General features: G+C 40.3%; 1 protein-coding gene across 2 annotated transcripts in view; it reads right to left on the bottom strand.

Moving 5' to 3' along the window:
* Positions 1–18901, bottom strand: part of LOC121636449 (metabotropic glutamate receptor 7-like) — a 232700-nt gene that overhangs the window by 150814 nt on the left and 62985 nt on the right. For both annotated transcript variants that reach the window (XM_041979968.1, XM_041979967.1), the window contains exon 2: positions 1749–1965. In XM_041979968.1, coding sequence (XP_041835902.1) covers positions 1749–1965 — 217 coding nt within the window. The remainder of the gene's footprint in view (positions 1–1748; positions 1966–18901) is intronic.

Consider the following 18901-nt stretch of genomic DNA (forward strand, 5'->3'; position numbering starts at 1 on the left):
GGTTTTGAACTGCCAACCTTCTGGTCATTGGATAATTTGCTCTACCAATGACCAGAATGCTGCATATTAACTCTGGATTTCTCTCAGAGAAAAGGATGGGAAAGGCTGCAGAACCTCCACCAGCTGGACCAAAACAGTTGATGTTTGAAACAGAAATAATTAAAGAATGAAAATAAAGAAACACGAACATATCTGAAACTAAATACAGTTTCTTTCTGCAGACTACTGCACACATGACAAGAAATAAATAAATAAAATGCCAGTAAGTTTTTAGTTTTTCCATCTGTGTAATGTAAAGGGAACTCGCCACGTTGCACTGTAAGCCCACCCTCGGTCAATAAAACAGCAAATGACATAACATTTCATTTTAATGTTATATCAGGTAATCATCACTGTCATTTAACAATGACTAAACGTTTACATTTACTTTGGGAAACAGGTGTTTACCCCTGTAGGTGGTGAACTTTCTTCAATATATTTTGTCCTTTCACTGCAACACTTCATGATGTGCTTTGCAGGCTGATGAGCTATACATCCTCATTTTGTCTATAACAAAATCTTGTAGTGATAAATTAATGTGTTTGTTAATAACTCATATGAACTCTTTCTCACTCTAACACTGCTTTTCTGCAGCTGATATGAAAAGAAAGCAAAGCAACTAAAGCTGTACCACAAGGATGCTGTTTAACTTTGTTTTCTTTCCACGTGTGAGTTGAGCCGCTGATGTTTCAGACATAATCCTCAATGGAAAGTGACAGAACTGAAGGACATTTATGATTAATTAATTATTTAATGCAGTGGTTCACTGTGAAATCATATAATGGCGGCAACCTCATTTTAGGTGTATGTTGTTATAAACAACGCTGTCACAGGTGAGACTGTTGATGAATCATCCCTCAATTAAGAGTAAAGAACTCTGAAAGCAATAGAAAAGTGAAACCAGTCAGGAATGTGGACCAGTACAGTTTTTCCATTTTCTGTTTTAAGGTCAGACAGCAAATATTCAGCGAGGCAGCAGGTTTCTGGATCAAAATCAAAGGATTTCATCTTTTCAGAAGATGAATGAGTCCTAAACTGAAGGCTTTTATGAGTAATGACAATCTTCACCGTTTCTTCTCCGACATCAAAGACTTCCCTCTGAATTTAACTCTGTTTTTGGGTTTGTGTTAAATGTGAACAGAATATTTATTTACTGAAAAATGTGTCAGGATTTATACTCTAAAAACACAATGTTATTTAAACATGCAGATGTCCTTTGATGTCTCCGGAGAATTAGTCAGATTTAGCTGTTGGACAGCAAGCAACTGTACAGTGTCGTCATAGCAACAGGTGCAGGGATACCAGCAGCTGGCACTTGAAAGCTACTGGTCACAGTGGGGATTGTTAAACTGTTGGTTGTTTTACTCTTTTTCTTGTGAAGATATATATATATATATATGTTTTTTGTGTGTGTGTGTGTGTGTGTGTGTGTGTGTAGTCTTTGAAGTCATGAAAACACAAAACTATAAAGAGCTTCAGTTTATCATCATATAACCAAAGAGAAGTTGAAGATTGTCTCATTTCACAATCTGAAAGTGCCAGAAAAACAGCGCCACCTGCAGGACGTTCACCTGCAGACTGCATGGTTCCTGCCTTCTTCCGACTCTGACATAGATGAATCAGTGTAAGAAGTTTAAGGAGCAGAAGTTTCTTTAAAGCCACAAAAGAGAAGCAGAACCACCTGATCTGAACCTCGTCAGCCCTCTTACCTGCTTCCCTGGAGAGCTGTGTGAAGGCATCCACCCCCTTCTCCCCATAGCTGCCCTCCGAGGCCACCGTGGAGACATAATTCCAGCCCATGGCCTTGACAATGTCCACCATTGCCTGTGCCTGGAAGCTGTCTGGAGGAACGACCCGGGAGAAGAAGTCGTACCGCCGGTCGTCGCTCAGCTCCGGGGCAGTGGATGCATAGCTGATCTGAGGGATCTGGGGGGAGAAAGCAGAAATGGAACATTCCAGGATCAGTTGGATGGTTGCGAAGAGGAAACATTCCTGTGGAAATGTGAGTGAATGTGGCATTTAAGAAGAAAGATGTTGAGGAAAACTGTGTCAGAGTAAAATCAAACTACTTATTAGAGGATTCAGATTAGGAATGATGACTGTGACATTGTTGAAGGAAAAAAAACACCAACTGCTTAACAATGAAGAGAAATAACTTTGTTACTTCAGTTTAACCCTAACCACAGCAGCTACAACTGAAGAAGTCATTCAGGTACATCTGTAGTCAACCTACAGACCACCCACTAAAAGTAAAGTTCAGATAGACTGAGTTTGATCAAATACCTGAATCTTTCATTTTGAGTAAAGTCTGAATGTCACTGCGTTGTTACGTTGCTTGGTAACTAATTTAATGGTTTTTAGGCTGAGTAGCTGCATTTCCATTACAGTTCAAAATAAAAGTGATATTTCAAAAATTCTGACAAAGTGCAATTGTGATTTGGAGGAGTTTCCATGGTGTTTAGCACATTAGCTGTTATTCTCATAAAATCTCATCTTGCGAGGCTTCACTTTGAGGAGATTTCAAATTCTTTGTAAAACTCTACATGTTGTTGTTGTTCTTTTTAATTATTTGTAAAAAGATTTCCATCTCCTCCTGCGTCTACACATACTGTGCCATCTTTACTTGAAATTAACTGGTCACGTGACCCCCTATGTCACATGTATGTGTAACTGTGGATAAAGAGTTTCCATTACACTTTTGCAATTTTCTTCTCTATCGACATGTCTGAAAAACCACCTCAAGAGAGCATAAAAACTTTTTAGAGATATTGAGAGGTTTTTTGAAATTTAGGTGTTTCTGTTATCAGTTTTTTATTGTGATATTTAGGTTTCTAGGGTTAATAGAAAGGCACCTAATGACTTACATCATAGGGGACATCTGAGTTTGTTGAATGTCAGTCTGAATGTGGGAGAAAATGAGTCTGGGAGTAAATGTGGTTGCAGTAATTACAGGCGACCAGTGTGAGGTCAGGGACTGTTTGAACTTTGTTCATTAGGCTCTTCCATTACGGGCCAGCACAAATTAAATTCCAACCTTCAGGAAAATCTCAAAGAAACTAAAAATTGCAAATCCCCCCAAAGATATTCGTTCAATTACCCTTTGATCTGAGTGGACTCAAACTCACAGTATGAGTGGATTAAAAGTTCAACACTAATTCCAGAAGGTTCAGAAATTATAGTCAACCTTTGGTTATTACACAGGACTGATTATTTTTTATTTTTCAGATAAAAAAAAATAAATTAGCAGGAAACTGGGAGGAAATTGGAGAAAAAAAAATCAATTTAAGGCAAACTCAATCTTTTACTCTAACACATAAATCAGCAGCTTGTCTGAACTTTTAATGTTTTCCTGTAGTTTGTGTCAACATGCTGGTCTGGATCTTGGTCCCGCTGAAAACCAGTCTGAAGGGGTTTTCTTCTACCACAGCATCACTCGTGAAGACCTAATCCACACAACAAACTGAGGACCAACATCAAAATATGTCTTTCCTTTATATTCAAGTCAATAAGATGTTGTCACAGTATAAATAATGAGAAGTCTTTCTTAATGATTTTTTTTTATAAGTGTTTGATCTTAATATGATTTAACATGTTTGGGTATCATTAGAATATTTTTGAAACAGAGAAAATTTATTATTTTAGTATTTTATGGTTTATTTCTTCGTTTCTTATTGAATTTTTTTTCTGAAATGTTGATTAGATTTATGCTTTATTTAAACAAATCTGATATAAACTTTTGTTCATAATGTTTAAATGGCCAACATTTTATTGGTTACTAATGAAGCCTTTTGTGGAGTTTTTTTCATATTTGATATAAATTACTTAGCATTTGTCAAACGATTAACATATTTTTCATTTTTATTTATTTATTTTTAGAAAAGTATTTTTAAATGACTTTATACCTTTTTTTAATTGTAAATATGCTTCGGAGATTTTTTTTTTTTTTCAAAATTTCATTGATTTATTTTATCAGTATTTTAATGAAGCATTTTCCTTTGTTTTTTTTTTTGTTTTTTTTTGAATGAAGCATTTTCTGAATTTTTAGTGAACGAGATCATCATGTTTTTCAGGAACATGGTGTACCTGCGGAAGTATGGAGCTTGTAAATGAAAATTCAGTGACGTGCAAGATCATCATTATCCTGACTTATATTATATAACATATTACAACATATTACTGTTTCAGATCATGTATTCAAAGTCTAATTCAGATTTTTACACAGATAAACATTTTATTCATATCTGATTTACAAACAAAAAGTTTTCTCTTTACACAGTAACAATTTAAATATTTCTTTTATCTTTTATATTAATGTAATAAAATCAAATATTTGTGACAAAGAAGGATGAAATGTTCAGGATTTACTAACAAAACGGTAAAAAGTCAGCAGGATGAATTTAAAGCTGTGAAGCTGCTTCTTTCTAAACACAGAAGGAACAATATGTGATGAATATCAGCATCAGGTGAACAGACAGAAAGCAGGATTACAATCTCACAGCTTTTAGATGGTGAGGAGAGAGAAATATTCATAATATGCACAAGAACTTCTATCCATGCACCTTCAGTGCTTCATCATCCAGATTTCTGGCCTATGAACCATTCTTAGCTTTCATCACTGATCACGTGACTTGAACATCGGCGACATTCGTGGGTGGTAGAAAGATAACCAAAGCAGGCGAACCGCTACAGGGCTCAGGTCTACAGCTAGTTTTTTGCATCAGAAAAACTAATGGTACATCTGTGTTGTGACTGCCTGCTGACCATGAACGACGGCTCAGTGTGTTGCTGCCATCAAATGAGATAACTGCAAACTGTCAAAAAGCTCTCAACTGTGTAGCGAGCACTTTGTCGGTGGTAAGTTTATAGAAAATTTTGTTTCATATGCTTTCCAAGTCAATTTATGGTGGGCTGCTCTAATTTTGAATATATTTATCTATTAAAACTTAAAGCAATGCGTTACTAAAATGCAGCAAATTGCAGTGGTTTAACGTTACTGTGCCCCAGGACCAGACACTTCACGTTAGTCTGTTAACCGACATGTAATTGAGGCTAATTTTGTCTTCCCCTAGGTAACAGACAACGTTGTCCCCAGACTATGTCCTGTCCATCTTCGTCTTTGTCTGCACTCCTGAGAAAAGAAGGAAATAGGATGATCTGGAAAAGTTCAAGTTCTTAAAAATGGTGTTTGTTCATTTGTATGAACAGATATTCTTGTTCATTCAACAAGAAATACTAAAACGTTGTTCATGTGTAACCATGACGACGGTCAATTATTAAGTTCATACCTAAGTCATGTTTTATGTGAAGCACCAAATGAACAAAACATTCTCAAGTTTCTAAGTATAAATGCGACCACGGTGAAACGGGTTGGATATTCGACTAATTCAACCTCTACCGCAGATCACCATGGTAACGACAGTTTTCACGGTAATGAAAAGTTGGGCATGTATTTTCCTTTGTGCTTTCAATAAATGAAACAGTCAGAAGTTCATCTAAGAGTGAAATCTTCCCTCAGCTGCAGATATGAGGACCTGCTGTCACAGCTCTCCCTCAGCCTGCCAGAAGAACCTCTGAAGAACACAATGGAGTTGAAGAGGTCAGGATACTCTGTTACAGTCACGCTTATCACTTCAGACCCAGATGTCTGTCACAGCGCTGTAGTTCTATTTTGGACCTGAGGAACCAGACCTCGCCTTTGCCCTGGTGAGGACGAGCAGAACTGTGAGTCATCTCATTAAAAACACAGCAGGATGTTCAGTTGTTGTAACACAATTTGGGGTTCATGATGTCTCTGAGGTACACTGAAGGGCAAGAGTCTGAACCGAAGGCAGAAGTTTGGACTGAGTCCTGAACTTCGTCCCATGATTGATGAGACTCATAAGCAGATCTGTCACACCTGCTGGCATCCCTCTTTCTTCCCATGCACACAGAAAGGTCAGCACCTCGACAGCTTCAATAAAACACAGCCTGAGCTACAGAGTGATGACGAACAGGCCTGAATTCATCTGAGACAGACGGGGGACTGGAGGGAGGGGGGTGGTCAAACGTGACCTGAAAGAGATGATGATGGAGCTTTAACACGAGAGAGGAAGGTGACGGGACAGAGGGATGAGGACAGAGAGATGGGATGAGCACAGCTGTTTGTTTTTCAGATGTTTCTGAGACGCTGAGAAGAAGATCTGGTGGTGACTTTCTTCTCACCGCTGACGTTTGAAATGAATCTGTTTGTCTCCGACCACGACTGCAGGACCTTTAGCTTGGAAGTGGGACGGGTAGGGTCATTGTGGGCATGAAACAAAACCGGTTCTTCTGTTTACATGTTGACATGCAATTTGGGCCAATTTTGTGTCTCCAGAGTCCAAAATTGCTGAGTCAAACCATGTCGTCAGATCAGGCTTCAGCCCAGTCACACCAGTCTAAAAGAAAACTCACACATCATCACTGTTGCTACTAGAGTATTAATTAAAGGACCAACAGGTGAAAACTAATCATACTGCTGTGATGATGGTTTAATCATCTTTATTAAAAACAGAAGAATTAAAGATCTGATCCTGAAGAGATCCAAGACATGTGAGAGTCTGGGTTATTTCTAATTAAACAGAGCAGGGAGAAGGATATGGAGGATGATGATTATCAAAATGATGAATATGAGGATGATCATCCTGGTCATGTCCTGTCCATCATATGCATTCCACCCCCTCCTTGGGCTTAATTAGACACAAAGACTCTGAATTCAGAAAACCTCTGCTCAGTCTGAGCTGATAATTTAGTCAAATGAGTGACGGAGCAGATTCTGTCATTCATTATTTGTTTATTCTTGATCTTCAGTTAGATCATGGTCTGAAAACAAAGTAAGCTAAGCTTTTCCATCAGTCACAACAATGATGTTTAAAAATCTCACTTTGTATGTCGGTATAATGTATTAGTTTATCTTTTTAAGCTGAACCACTGAGATACACCAAGTTTTGCACGATTTTCTAATGTTTGAGTTTTACCTGAACAAACTGTAGGTGATGGTGACGTCTTCACAATTTTACACTGAGGAAGTTTTTCTCAATTTTTTCCCCAAATGTTTAGACTCAGTCAGATTGGTAAACCTCTGTCCATCTTTACATCTGAGAGACTCTGCTGCTCTGAAATGCTCCAGTCATGTTGCCAATTAACCTAATTAGTTGTCAGATTGCCTTCCAGCTGGTTTTGATTAGCATCATTACTTTTCCAGCTTCCTGTTGCCGATGTTCCAACTTTTTAGAGTTGTGTTGCTGCCATCAGATTAAAAAGGAATTTATATTTTCCATGAAATGGAAACATGTCTCACTTTCAACATGTGACATGCTGTTTATGTTCTACTGGGAAAAAATGTGAGTTCATGAGATTTGCAAATCACAGCATTCTGTTTTAATTTAAATTTTACACAGTGCCGGGGTCAAAAATATGTAAATAAACTTAAAGATAATGTTTTTTTATTAAATATTTATTGTTCATGTCAAACATACACATACACTAGTGTGAGTAACGTGCATGTGTGTGTGGGTGTGTGTGCGCGTGTGCTGGCAGATAAAACAGCAAATTGATACGTCCTGTGTGTCAAACCCAACCCGTGTGCCCTAATCACACTTAATTACAATGACCCTGCTCAGTGCAGGAGCTGCAATCACAGATTTCATTAGAACCTGCAGCGTGCTCACACACACATGCACACACACAAATGCATGCACACACACACAATCGTGCATGCATACATTCATCAACAGCCTGTTATTTTCTCACATGCTGTCGGATGAGGAAATGAAGCAGAAAGCAACAAGCTACAGTTACTGACTCACTGCGTGTTTGAGTGTGTGCACGCACAGAGGAGTGTGTGTGTGCGTGTGTGTGTGTGTGCAAGTGTGTTCACCCATGTACTCTATTTGTGTCATTGTGTGTGTGTACAATGTTATTATCACTGTATTAGTAAAACAATGGTTCAGCATCCGGCAGCAGTAACAACAGACGTCTGACAGGAGACTGACTTCAACTATTCATCCTCCTCTTCCTCCTCACTCCCACTCTCCCTCCTCCCCTCCACCAATTCTCCACCTCTTCTTCCTCCACTTAATCTTCATCTATCACATTTTCTATCATTATGGTCATCCTCACAGCCAAGAGCTCATTTGTTGATTAAATGAGGATATTTGTGTTTAAATGGGCCAATGAGGCAAATCACATCATTTTTTTTTTGTCTTTTCTGTTGAGATTTCTCAGTAAAATGTGCATTTTATATAATATGTGTTATTATTATTATTATTATTATTCCTGTGACCTGCTTAATTGATGTGTATGTTAAACATGTAGTCAACATCACACACAAAGCAGCTACATAAAAACATAACGACAAAGAGATAAAAAAGAGACAAAAGAAAAAAAAATAAATTAAAGAAACTCAAGAAATCACAAAGACACAAAAGAATCACAAAAGGGTTCATAGGTTTATATTGCTGAATTGTCAGGTTTTATATGCTTTCTACTATGTTCTCTTAAAACAATTTTTGTTAAAAAAATATTTGTAATGGAATCAGTCTGTCAAGGTGTATTTCTTTGAACCAGCTTTTAAGTCTTAGGTTTACTGGGGGTTTAACCCCCCACCCCCACCCCCACCCCAAGTTGACGTTGTCACCCTTCGGTTTACATGAAACCTTTAATTGTCTTAACCCTGCCACACTAACAGGATGTTTTACAGAAAACCTGACTATACTCAGGAACAGAACGACTGAAACATGCTGTACTGTCGCCTTGTGGTTCTGGTTCTGATGGAGCTTTTCCTCTCCACTGTCTCCTCATGCAGCTCAGGATGGAGGATTGAATTAAAGATAAGTTTTATGGCATTTGTTGGGTTTCTTAGTTAGGCCTTATTTTTTTTTTTATTAGTTTATTGTTATGAACACAGTTATAAATTGGACTAATGTAAATCATAAAATGATTTGTTTTTATTGGATTATAATGAATTGGATTGAATTGGACTGTCTGTACAAGTGTCTTGAGAAGACTTTGTTGTGAATTGGTTCAGTATGAATAAAGGTGCCATCCATCCATTATCTTGCGCTTATCCGGAGTCGGGTCGCGGGGGCAGCTGCCTAAGCAGGGAAACCCAGACTTCCCTCTCCCCGGCCACATTCACCAGCTCATCCGAAGGGATCCCGAGGCGTTCCCAGATCAGCCAAGAGATGTAGCCCGTCCAGCATGTCCTGGGTCTTCCCTGGGCCTCTTTCCGGTGGGACGTGCCCGAAACACCTCACCAGGGAGGTGTTCAGGAGGCATCCTAACCAGATGCCCGAGCCACCTCATCTGGCTCCTCTCGATGCGGAGGCGCAGCAACGCTACTCTGAGCCCCTCCCGGATCACCGAGCTTCTCACCCTATCTCTAAGGGAGAGCCCGGCCACCCTGCGGAGAAAACTTATTTTGGCCGCTTGTATTCGCGATCCTGTTCTTTCAGTCACTACCCACAGCTCGTGATCATAGGTGAGGGTGGGAATCGTAGATCGACCGGTAAAACGGTCTCAGCTCCTTCTTCGTCACAACAGACCGATGCAGCATCCGCATCACTGCAGACACGGCACCGATCCGCCTGTAGATCTCCCGCTCCATCCTTTCCTCACTCGTGAATAAGACCTGGAGATATGTGAACTCCGCCACTTGGGGCAGGACCCTATTGCAGACCCGGAGAGAGCACTCCACTCTTTTCCGGCTGAGGACCATGGTCTCGGATTTAGAGGTGCTGAATCTCATCCCAGCCGCTTCACACTGCGAATCGCTCCAGTGAGAGCTGAAGATCACGGCCCGATGAAGCCAACAGAACCACATCATCTGCAAAGAGCAGAGACCCAACCCTGAGGCCACCAAACCGGATCCCCTCAACTCTAGGAGATAGGACTCATTCTTCAGCTTGATGGCATCCCTTACTGCTGCTGTCCACCAACGAGTTTGGGGGTTACCGCCACGACAGGCACCAACAACCTTACGGACACAGCTGTGGCTGGTCGCCTCAACAATAGAGGCATGGAACACAGCCCACTCGGACTCAATGTCCCCCACCTCACCCAGGACATGGTTGAAGCTCTTTCTGACAGTGGACTCCGCCAGACGTTCCCAGCAGACCCTCACAACATGCTTGGGTCTGCCAGGCCTCACCGGCATCCTCCCGCACCAACTGAGCCAACTCACCACCAGGTGGTGATCAGTTGACAGCTCCGCCCCTCTCTTCACCCGAGTGTCCAGAACATGCGGCTGCAAGTCCGACGATACGACTACAAAATTGATCATCGAACTGCGACCTAGAGTGTCCTAGTGCCAAGTGCACATGTGGGTACTCTTATGCCTGAACGAGGTGTTAGTTATGGACAGTCCATGACGAGCACAGAAGTCCAGCAACAAAACACCACTCGGATTCAGATCAGGAGGGGCATTCCTCCCAATCACGCCCTTCCAAGTCTCACTGTCATTGCCCACGTGAGCACTGAAGTCCCCTAGCAGAACGAGGGAGTCCCCGGAAGGAGTGCTCTCCAACACCCCTTCCAAGGACTCTAAAAATGGTGGGTACTCTGAATTGATGCCTGGTGCATAAGCGTAAACAACATTCAGGACCCATCCCCCCACCTGAAGGTGGAGGGAGGCTACCCTGTCGTCCACCAGGGTAAACCCCAACATACAGGCACCAAGTCGGGGGACAATGAGCATGCCTACACCTGCTCACCAGGAGCAACTCCAGAATGGAAGAGGGTCCAGCCCCTCTTCCACAGTGGACAGTGGTTCAGCTGGTGTGCTCAACCTCGCACACCAGCTCAGGCTCCTTCCCCGCCAGAGAGGTGACATTCCACATCCCTGGAGCTAGCTTTTGCAGCTGAGGATCAGACCGCCAAGGTCCCCGCCCCTGGCAGCCGCCCAGCTCACACTGCACCCGACCCCTATGGCCTCTCCTGCAGGTGGTGAGCCCACGGGAGGGGAGGCCCATGTCACCCTTTTGGGCTGAGCCCAACCGGGCCCCATGGGCAAAGGCCCGGCCACCATGCGCTTGCTTCTGTGCCCTACCTCCAGGCCTGGCTCCAGAGGGGGGCCCCAGTGACCCATGTCCGGGCAAGGGAAACCCTGGTCCTTGCTTTGTCATTATCATAGGTGTGATTTGAGCCGCACTTCTTCTGGTCCCTCCCCTAGACACCTGTTTGCCATGGGTGACCCTACCAGAGGCATGAAGCCCCTGATAACATAGCCGCTAGGATCATCAGGACGCACAAACTCCTCCACCACGATAAGGTGGCAGCTCAGGGAGGAGTGAATAAAGATGAATTGAACTAAATGTTATGGAGAACACTGCTACAGAAATCAACACCAACTTTCATGATGATGAGATGAGCTACAAAAAGACTCTGTGATGTCATAGACCCTTAAATGTTATCCCAGCAAGATTTTATATTTGAATTGGAAATATACCAAAAGCTCAGGTCTTGATATCTTGAACTATCTGCTGCTTCAGACCAGCTTCTACAAGGCCAAGCAGATGACAACATGGAAAATCTTGCAAGTCTAGAACTTGTGTGTGTGTGTGGATGGGTGAAAGCAGTTAGGATTTAAATATCCGAATTGTATTTATATCCGCAAACTGTGGCAGGATATCTGTGGTTTTATTTTAAATAATATCCTCTCTGACTTTAAACTCTCCTGGCACGATGTGCTCTTTGGTTTTTTCAAGATTGACTATTCATTTGACAAAGAATATTATTTGATTAATCTTATTATAATTCTTGAAAAATTCTACATCCACAAATGTAAATTTTCCAAAATTAAACCTCTCTTTTGTGTTTTTATGAAAGAACTTGAATTGTACTTTAATTAAGTGTCCTCTTCTAAAAATATGAAAGCTATTAAAACTATAAGGTTGTGCTCCCACATTAATAATATTTTTAATTCAAATTAATTCTTTCTTTTACTTGTGACCCCTGGCATATCTGTATTTACTTGTTTCTTTTTATTTATTTTATTCTTGATTATTTACTTCTTCCCTTCTTTGTCTCCTTTATACCGTTCTTAATTTTCATTATGTATATTTGTATATTGTCCATTGTTTATGTACTATTGTTGTTAATGTTTCTTAAATTGAAAAAAAAAAAAAAAAAAGGATTTAAATATCCTGATCACAAATCCTGCATTATTTCTGCTCTGGTAAGTATGCATTTTGGGGTTTTATTACAGCATTGCCGCTACGTATGTTTGGTGTGAACAAACCATGACCCAGCTGTTTCACTCTGTAATGGCCAAGAATCTTTGTAGGAGCCCAGACTACTTTAGAAAGATTGCTGGGACATCCTGGTGAACAAAGCTAAAATGTGTAAATGTCAGCCTTATGCTTGGCACTCTCAATCTAGACGAGTAAAACAAGATTTTATCTCCCAATGAGCTTTTATTGTAGCCCCAACTGTCATCAGCTAACAGAGAAGGACCCTAACCAACTTAAATTGATTTTCAAACCTTTAACCTAGTGATCAATGCAAGTTCTGACATTATTTAACTCAGCTCTTTTCAGTCTCAACCAAAGGTCCACAAGAAACCCTTCTCCATGACATTTCATTAAATCCTTGGATGGCTCTTGGATTTTTATTACTTCATGAGAAACCCTTAAGTAACCACCACACGTTTCATGATCTGAACGATTACAACAACCAAAAACCACACAAATGTTCAACACACACATTTTAGTCTACAGTCAGCTGGTTGACCTTCACTCCCAATTACACAGAACAGGATGTGATGTCACATGAATCAAAGCAATACTCGTGTCCATGTGGACTAAGAGACAAAAGGCAGCTACAAATAGAAATGAAATGACAGTAAAGACACTTCAGATTAAAGAAACGCTGAAATCGGGCTCTGTATTAAATCAGACCACTAAACCAGTCTCCTGGTCTGATTCACATGTGGTCTTAAGTGGATCTGCATCTTGGTCTGAGACCACAATGTGAATTGGGACCAGAAGATGAGTCCAGAGAGTCCAGAGAAGGCTACAATGTGGACAATGAGACCAACTCCACATTGTGGCTTTATTGGATCAGTCTCCCCTGGACATCTTGGTCTTCCTTGGACCAGTTGTGTTCTGTTACACAGAAAGTAACAAGAGAGGGTGCGCTACTAAACACCACACCAGTATTCTGGTCTGGCTCAATATTGTGACCTCCTCTGGACTAGTCTTCTGGTCTGACTCCACATTGTGGCCTCTGCTGCAGAAACACTAAAAATACCTGAAGTTTCCCACCTGAGACGCTGCAGTGGGAGCTTTGTGAGGTGTGTTAAATAAGTCACAGTGATTCACACTGAGGAGATGCTAACACACACACACACCTACACACACACACCTCCAGCAGCATTCGTCCTCACATTAGCAGCCTTTTCCATGGTGTGTCATTAAATCAGGACTCCTGCTGCTTACATAATTCATCAGGAGCGCCGCTCTGTTTAATCTGATGCTGGTAATTCATTTGTCCTACAGCGACCCGATCCTCACCTTGCTGCTACAGCCTGAAGAAGAAGAAGATGAAAAGGAGGAGGAGATAAAGGAAGATCAGAAGAAGGCGAGGAGAATTCACAAAGAAAGGAAGGGTGAAGGGTCCATAGCCACTCCAAGCTTTAAATAATGACCTTGCAGCAGATTAAATTTCCAATGACCTATTTTAATTGAATGGCACATTTCCAGTTACAGTGAACATTTTAATTTGGGCCATTTGGGTGGCTCGAAGAGGACGTTATTTTGCTTTGGAGGGCTTTAAATAGCTCTTCAGAGGGTCTGCAGAGTGGCCTGAGTCAGGATGATTTAACCACTTTAACCCCCACACAGAGAAAACCAGCTTCAGACAAATTACTGCTACACCAGGAGGGAAAAGTCTGACGCTCCGGGTACTTTCAGTCAGTTTAATTTGCCCTCCTCTACACATTCATGGTCATGGTGTACACAAAAACTCTTACATATTACCTATGTTATAACTGACAACAATATAAGGCAAGGCAAGGCAGTTTATTTGTATAGCACATTTCATGTACAGGACAATTCAAAGTGCTTTACATAAAACAAAGGCATTATAGATATTTAGAAATAGTAAAAGGCATACACATAATCACAATAAAATAATAAATTACATTAAAATGATTAAAAGCATGATAAGTTAAAAAAAAAGTTAACGTGCAGATTTAATGCATAGGCACATGAGAAAAGAAATGTTTTTAACCTGGATTTAAAAATGTCTACATTTGGTGAAAGTTTAATCTCCACTGGCAGTTTGTTCCACTTGTTTGTAGCATAACAGCTAAATGCTGCTTCTCCATGTTTAGTCTGGACTCTGGTCTGGACGAGTTGACCAGAGTCTTTGGATCTAAGAGCTCTGCTAGGTTTATATTCTCTGAACATATCACAGATGTATTCTGGGCCTAAACCATTCTGAGATTTGTAAACAATCAGAAGGGTTTTAAAATCTATTATGTGACTGACTGGAAGCCAGTGTCAAGATTTCAAAACTGGTGTGATGTGTTCAGATCTCTTAGTCCTGGTTAAAACTCTAGCAGCAGCGTTTTGAATGAGCTGCAGATGTTTAACGCTCTTTGTAGGAAGTCCTGTTAAAAGACTATTACAGTAATTCAGCCTACTGGAGATGAAGGCATGGATTAGCTTCTCTTGGTCTTTCGGGGAGACTAAACTTTAAATTCTGTTGATGTTTCTGAGCTGGTAAAAAGCTGTCTTAGTGACAGCTTTGATGTGGCTGCTAAAAGTCAGGTCTGAGTCTATCAACACTCCAAGGTTATGAACTTGGTCAGTGATTTTAAGAGCCCGAGTTTCCAGGTGTTTGCCAGTGCTGACCCTCTTCTCTTTACTACCAAACAGAATAATCTCAGTTTTTTCTTCATTTAATTGCAGAAAATTCTCCTTCATCCAGGTGTTTATTTGCTCCAGACACTGACACAGTAAGTCTATTGGACTGCAGTCATCTGGTGACAGAGACACATAAAGTTGTGTATCATCTGCATAACTTTGATAATTAATGCTATAGTTCTGTAATATTTGACCCAAAGGGAGCATATACAAGTTGAACAGAAGAGGTCCAAGGACTGACCCCTGAGGGACTCCACAAGTCATGGCCACTCGCTCAGATTCATAGCTGCCGATCGTAACAAAATAACTCCGGCCTTCTAAATAGGACCTGAACCAGTTAAGGACTGCTCCAGAAAGTCCAACCCAGTATTCCAGCCCGTGCAACAGGATTCTGTGATCTACAGTATCAAACGCAGCACTGAGATCCAACAGAACCAGGACTGATACTTGACCAGAATCAGTATTCAACCTAATGTCATTTACCACTTTGACCAGAGCTGTTTCAGTGCTGTGATGAGGTCGGAAGCCGGACTGAAATTTATCAGAGTCCTTTTCTTTAGGAGTGGCTTAATAGCAGCTATCTTTAGTGACTTGGGAAAAATGCCTGATGCCAGTGAGCTGTTAACTATCAGTAGGAGATTACTTTCTACTGAGGTAAAAACTGTTTTTAAAAAGTCGGATGGTACCATGTCCAGAGTGCATGTTGTTGATTTCAAATGCCAAACTGTTTCTTGTAGGATTTTTAAATCAACCATTTTAAATTGCGACATAACATCAGAATTAGTTTCATTAAGAACTGTAGCACTTGTGTCTTCTGTTAACCATGTTTCTGTCAGAAAAAGAAAATCTAAACTGTGAGAAATGATGAAGTCATTAACTAACAGTGACTTGTTGGACAGAGATCTAACATTAAGTACAGCAGCTTAATGAAGTTTACACTGGTCTCTGTTGTATTCTGAGTTATACAAGGTATAGTTAACAGATTAGATTGATTCACCCCACAAACTGACCGTGTTCGATTCCTTATTTTACTAACTAACACAGGAATCCTACTGGGTCCAGGCTTGAGCTCCGAACAGCTGTCATTAGTAGCAAAACTACAGCAAGGACCCTGAACGCATCATGGCATGTTATCTTTGTTGTGAATTCTGCTGCTGCTAAGAATTTCCTGCATCTGCCCGCAATAGGACAACAGTTGAATCTGGTGGAATCCAGTAAAAATGTTAAATATCACTACAGTTTGTTTAAATAAAATGCTAACATAAAAGATCAAAGCACAAACACAAAAGATTTAAAAAACTGAATCAATTTCACTGCTAATCTTTGAAATTTTCAAGACTCAAATCACCACCACAGACCCATCCTCTTAATATTTATCATATAGAAAGTAATTCAGTTTTTTTTTCTTTTTTTGTCCTGAGCTGCTTCTTCTGTGAAGCGGCGCATTAGTTTTTTTTTTTTTTCTTTTTTTTTTGCTGGCCACTGGCTTTGATCACAGAAACATGGTGTCTCTGTCTCCCTTCCCTGCTGCAGCAGTGCATCTGATGTAATCAGGAGAGAGCGAGTTTATTAGTAAATTAAAGTAAATTAAGAGATGTTTTCTGTCTGGAACTTAAGAAAGAAGAACAACCAACAATGAGAAACTTTCTATTTATTTATTATTATTATTATTATTATTATTTTTTAATAAATGCAATTTTACAAACTTAAAGCATAAATCGGGTCTTCTTCTGCCTCTGGTTCGGTGAATCTTGGTCGTAGCGAGATGAAACTTCCAGCTGTGGAATCTGTGAAATGTGAGCTTTCAGTAGAGGAGCCGTTTGTTCATGTTCATATGTTGGGTGGGGCAATAACTTGTGTTTACATATTTTTCAGACTTTGTGTACCTGGTCTTTTAATTATTGTTGTCTTAACTGTGTTTGTTAGTCATAGAAATGGTTTTGCTGAGCTGTTCGCTGATATTCTGGACTTTCTGTGGATACCACACATGTTTATAGTTACATCTACACACCTGACGCCACACTCGGAAACGAGATGTTCCTTAACTCCCAGTAGTGGAGGGTGCAGGTGCAGAGGTGTTAAGCTAAACAGTCAAGCTAAGAATGAAAGGTTAGGGATATCATAGGCCGGAAATCTGGATGATGAAGCACTGAAGGTGCATGGATGGAAGTTATTGTGCATATTGTGAATATTTCTCTCTCCTCACCATCTAGAAGCTGTGAGATTCTAATCCTGCTTTCTGTCTGTTCACCTGATGGTGTCATGACTCTGCTTATACTGGCAGTAGTTATGTGGGTGTGTGTGTGTGTGTGTGTGTGTGTGTGTGTGGGGGGGGGGGGGGGGGGGGGGGGCTTCTTTGCAGGTAGAGTGTCCGTCTCCGGCAATGGGTCCCTCTAACAGCTGAGGATGATCTCCTAATTACTCCAACAGCATATATGCTCTGGTCTGATCACACACCTCTGCCGGATTGTCGCTTGCACTCGCGTGGTAAAATTTGGTTATGCAGCTTTCTGGTTGTTTTTTTTTTTTTTACGTGACCTGTGTGAATTAACTTTTGCTCCACTCTTTTCAGAAGTTCTTCTGCCAGCTCGCTGTCTCTGGTGATGCCGCTGTTTTTTGCCTGCCTGCCAACCTGCTCCGATGCCAGCATATTACTCTTTATGTCAGTAAACCCTTTTTGTGATTTCAAGGCTTCTTTTCTGCTCTTGGGTCCTCACAGCTTCCTGTACGACAAATGGCTGATATTCATCACATATTGTTCCTTCTGTGTTTAGAAGGATGCAGCTTCACAGCTTTAAATTCATCATGGTGACTTTTTACCTGTTAGTTAGTAAATCCTGAACATTTCATTCTTCTTTCTCATAAATATTTGATTTTATAAATGTATATGAAGAAATATTTTAATTGTTGCTGTTTAAAGAGAAAACTGCTGCTAAACCTGTTTATGTGTTTAGTGCAGGGGTCTGCAGCCTTTCCAATCCAAAGAGCCATTTTTCCCTCAGCCAGCTAAATAAAACTACTTTAGAGACGCAAATGTTACGAGACTTTTCAAAAAGGAAACTTAATATATATTTCTAATGAAGAGCCACCATAGGATATTTGTCATTTTTGTATAACCACATTTTAATTTTCATTTTTAGGTTTTAAAGAGAACAGACAGACTTTCTTCTAAGGGATGTAGATATTTGTGGAAAATTATATAAAATAAAAAAAAAAAGTCCCTGGTTTCCAACCCAATGACAGGAAAGATAAAAAAATATATTAGCCACGTATTTAGAGGCATTGTGGAAGGTCTAGAGAGCCCCTTGCGGCTCCAGAGTCGCATATATATATATATATATATATATATATATATATATATATATATTTATTTACAAAATATGGATACATTCATGGACATGCACAGAGGTGCAAAATTCTTCAATAGATTATAAAAGACATCCATTCATTTTCTCTGGTGTGATTGGAAAACAAGACTTTTGCAAACGTTGGCAGGATTAGGACTGAACCACAGAAGTAAAAATGTTCTAATTAAAGTTGACATTGTCCATCTATCCATCCAAACAGAGATGGTGCCAAAACTTCGGCTTTTGTTCTTCTAGATGTCAGAGGTGCTTTGAAAACAGTTGACCACAACAGAGCAAATGGAAAACTGGACAGGAATCCTACTTGAATGACGAGGACTACTTTGTGTTAGTTAACTATAGGTTTACTCAAACAAAGATTACAAACAGGGGACTCCAGTCCCAGTCAAAGCTTCAGTTGAGAGAAAACCAATTTTCCAAACATAAACCATCTGGAATTAGAAATTGGGTTACATTTCATCATTGGATGTTTCAAATTGGTTTGGGAAACCAAAAGAGAAGAAACAAGTAGTTTTTGCTGTTATTTAAGTTTTCATTCTAAAGGAAAACTTGAACTTCCTGCAGGTACATGGACTGATATTTGAGCCTGACTGACTGCTGCAAATATTTACA

This window comes from Melanotaenia boesemani, chromosome 3, assembly GCF_017639745.1.
Source record: "Melanotaenia boesemani isolate fMelBoe1 chromosome 3, fMelBoe1.pri, whole genome shotgun sequence".
Classification (NCBI taxonomy): Eukaryota; Metazoa; Chordata; class Actinopteri; order Atheriniformes; family Melanotaeniidae; genus Melanotaenia; species Melanotaenia boesemani.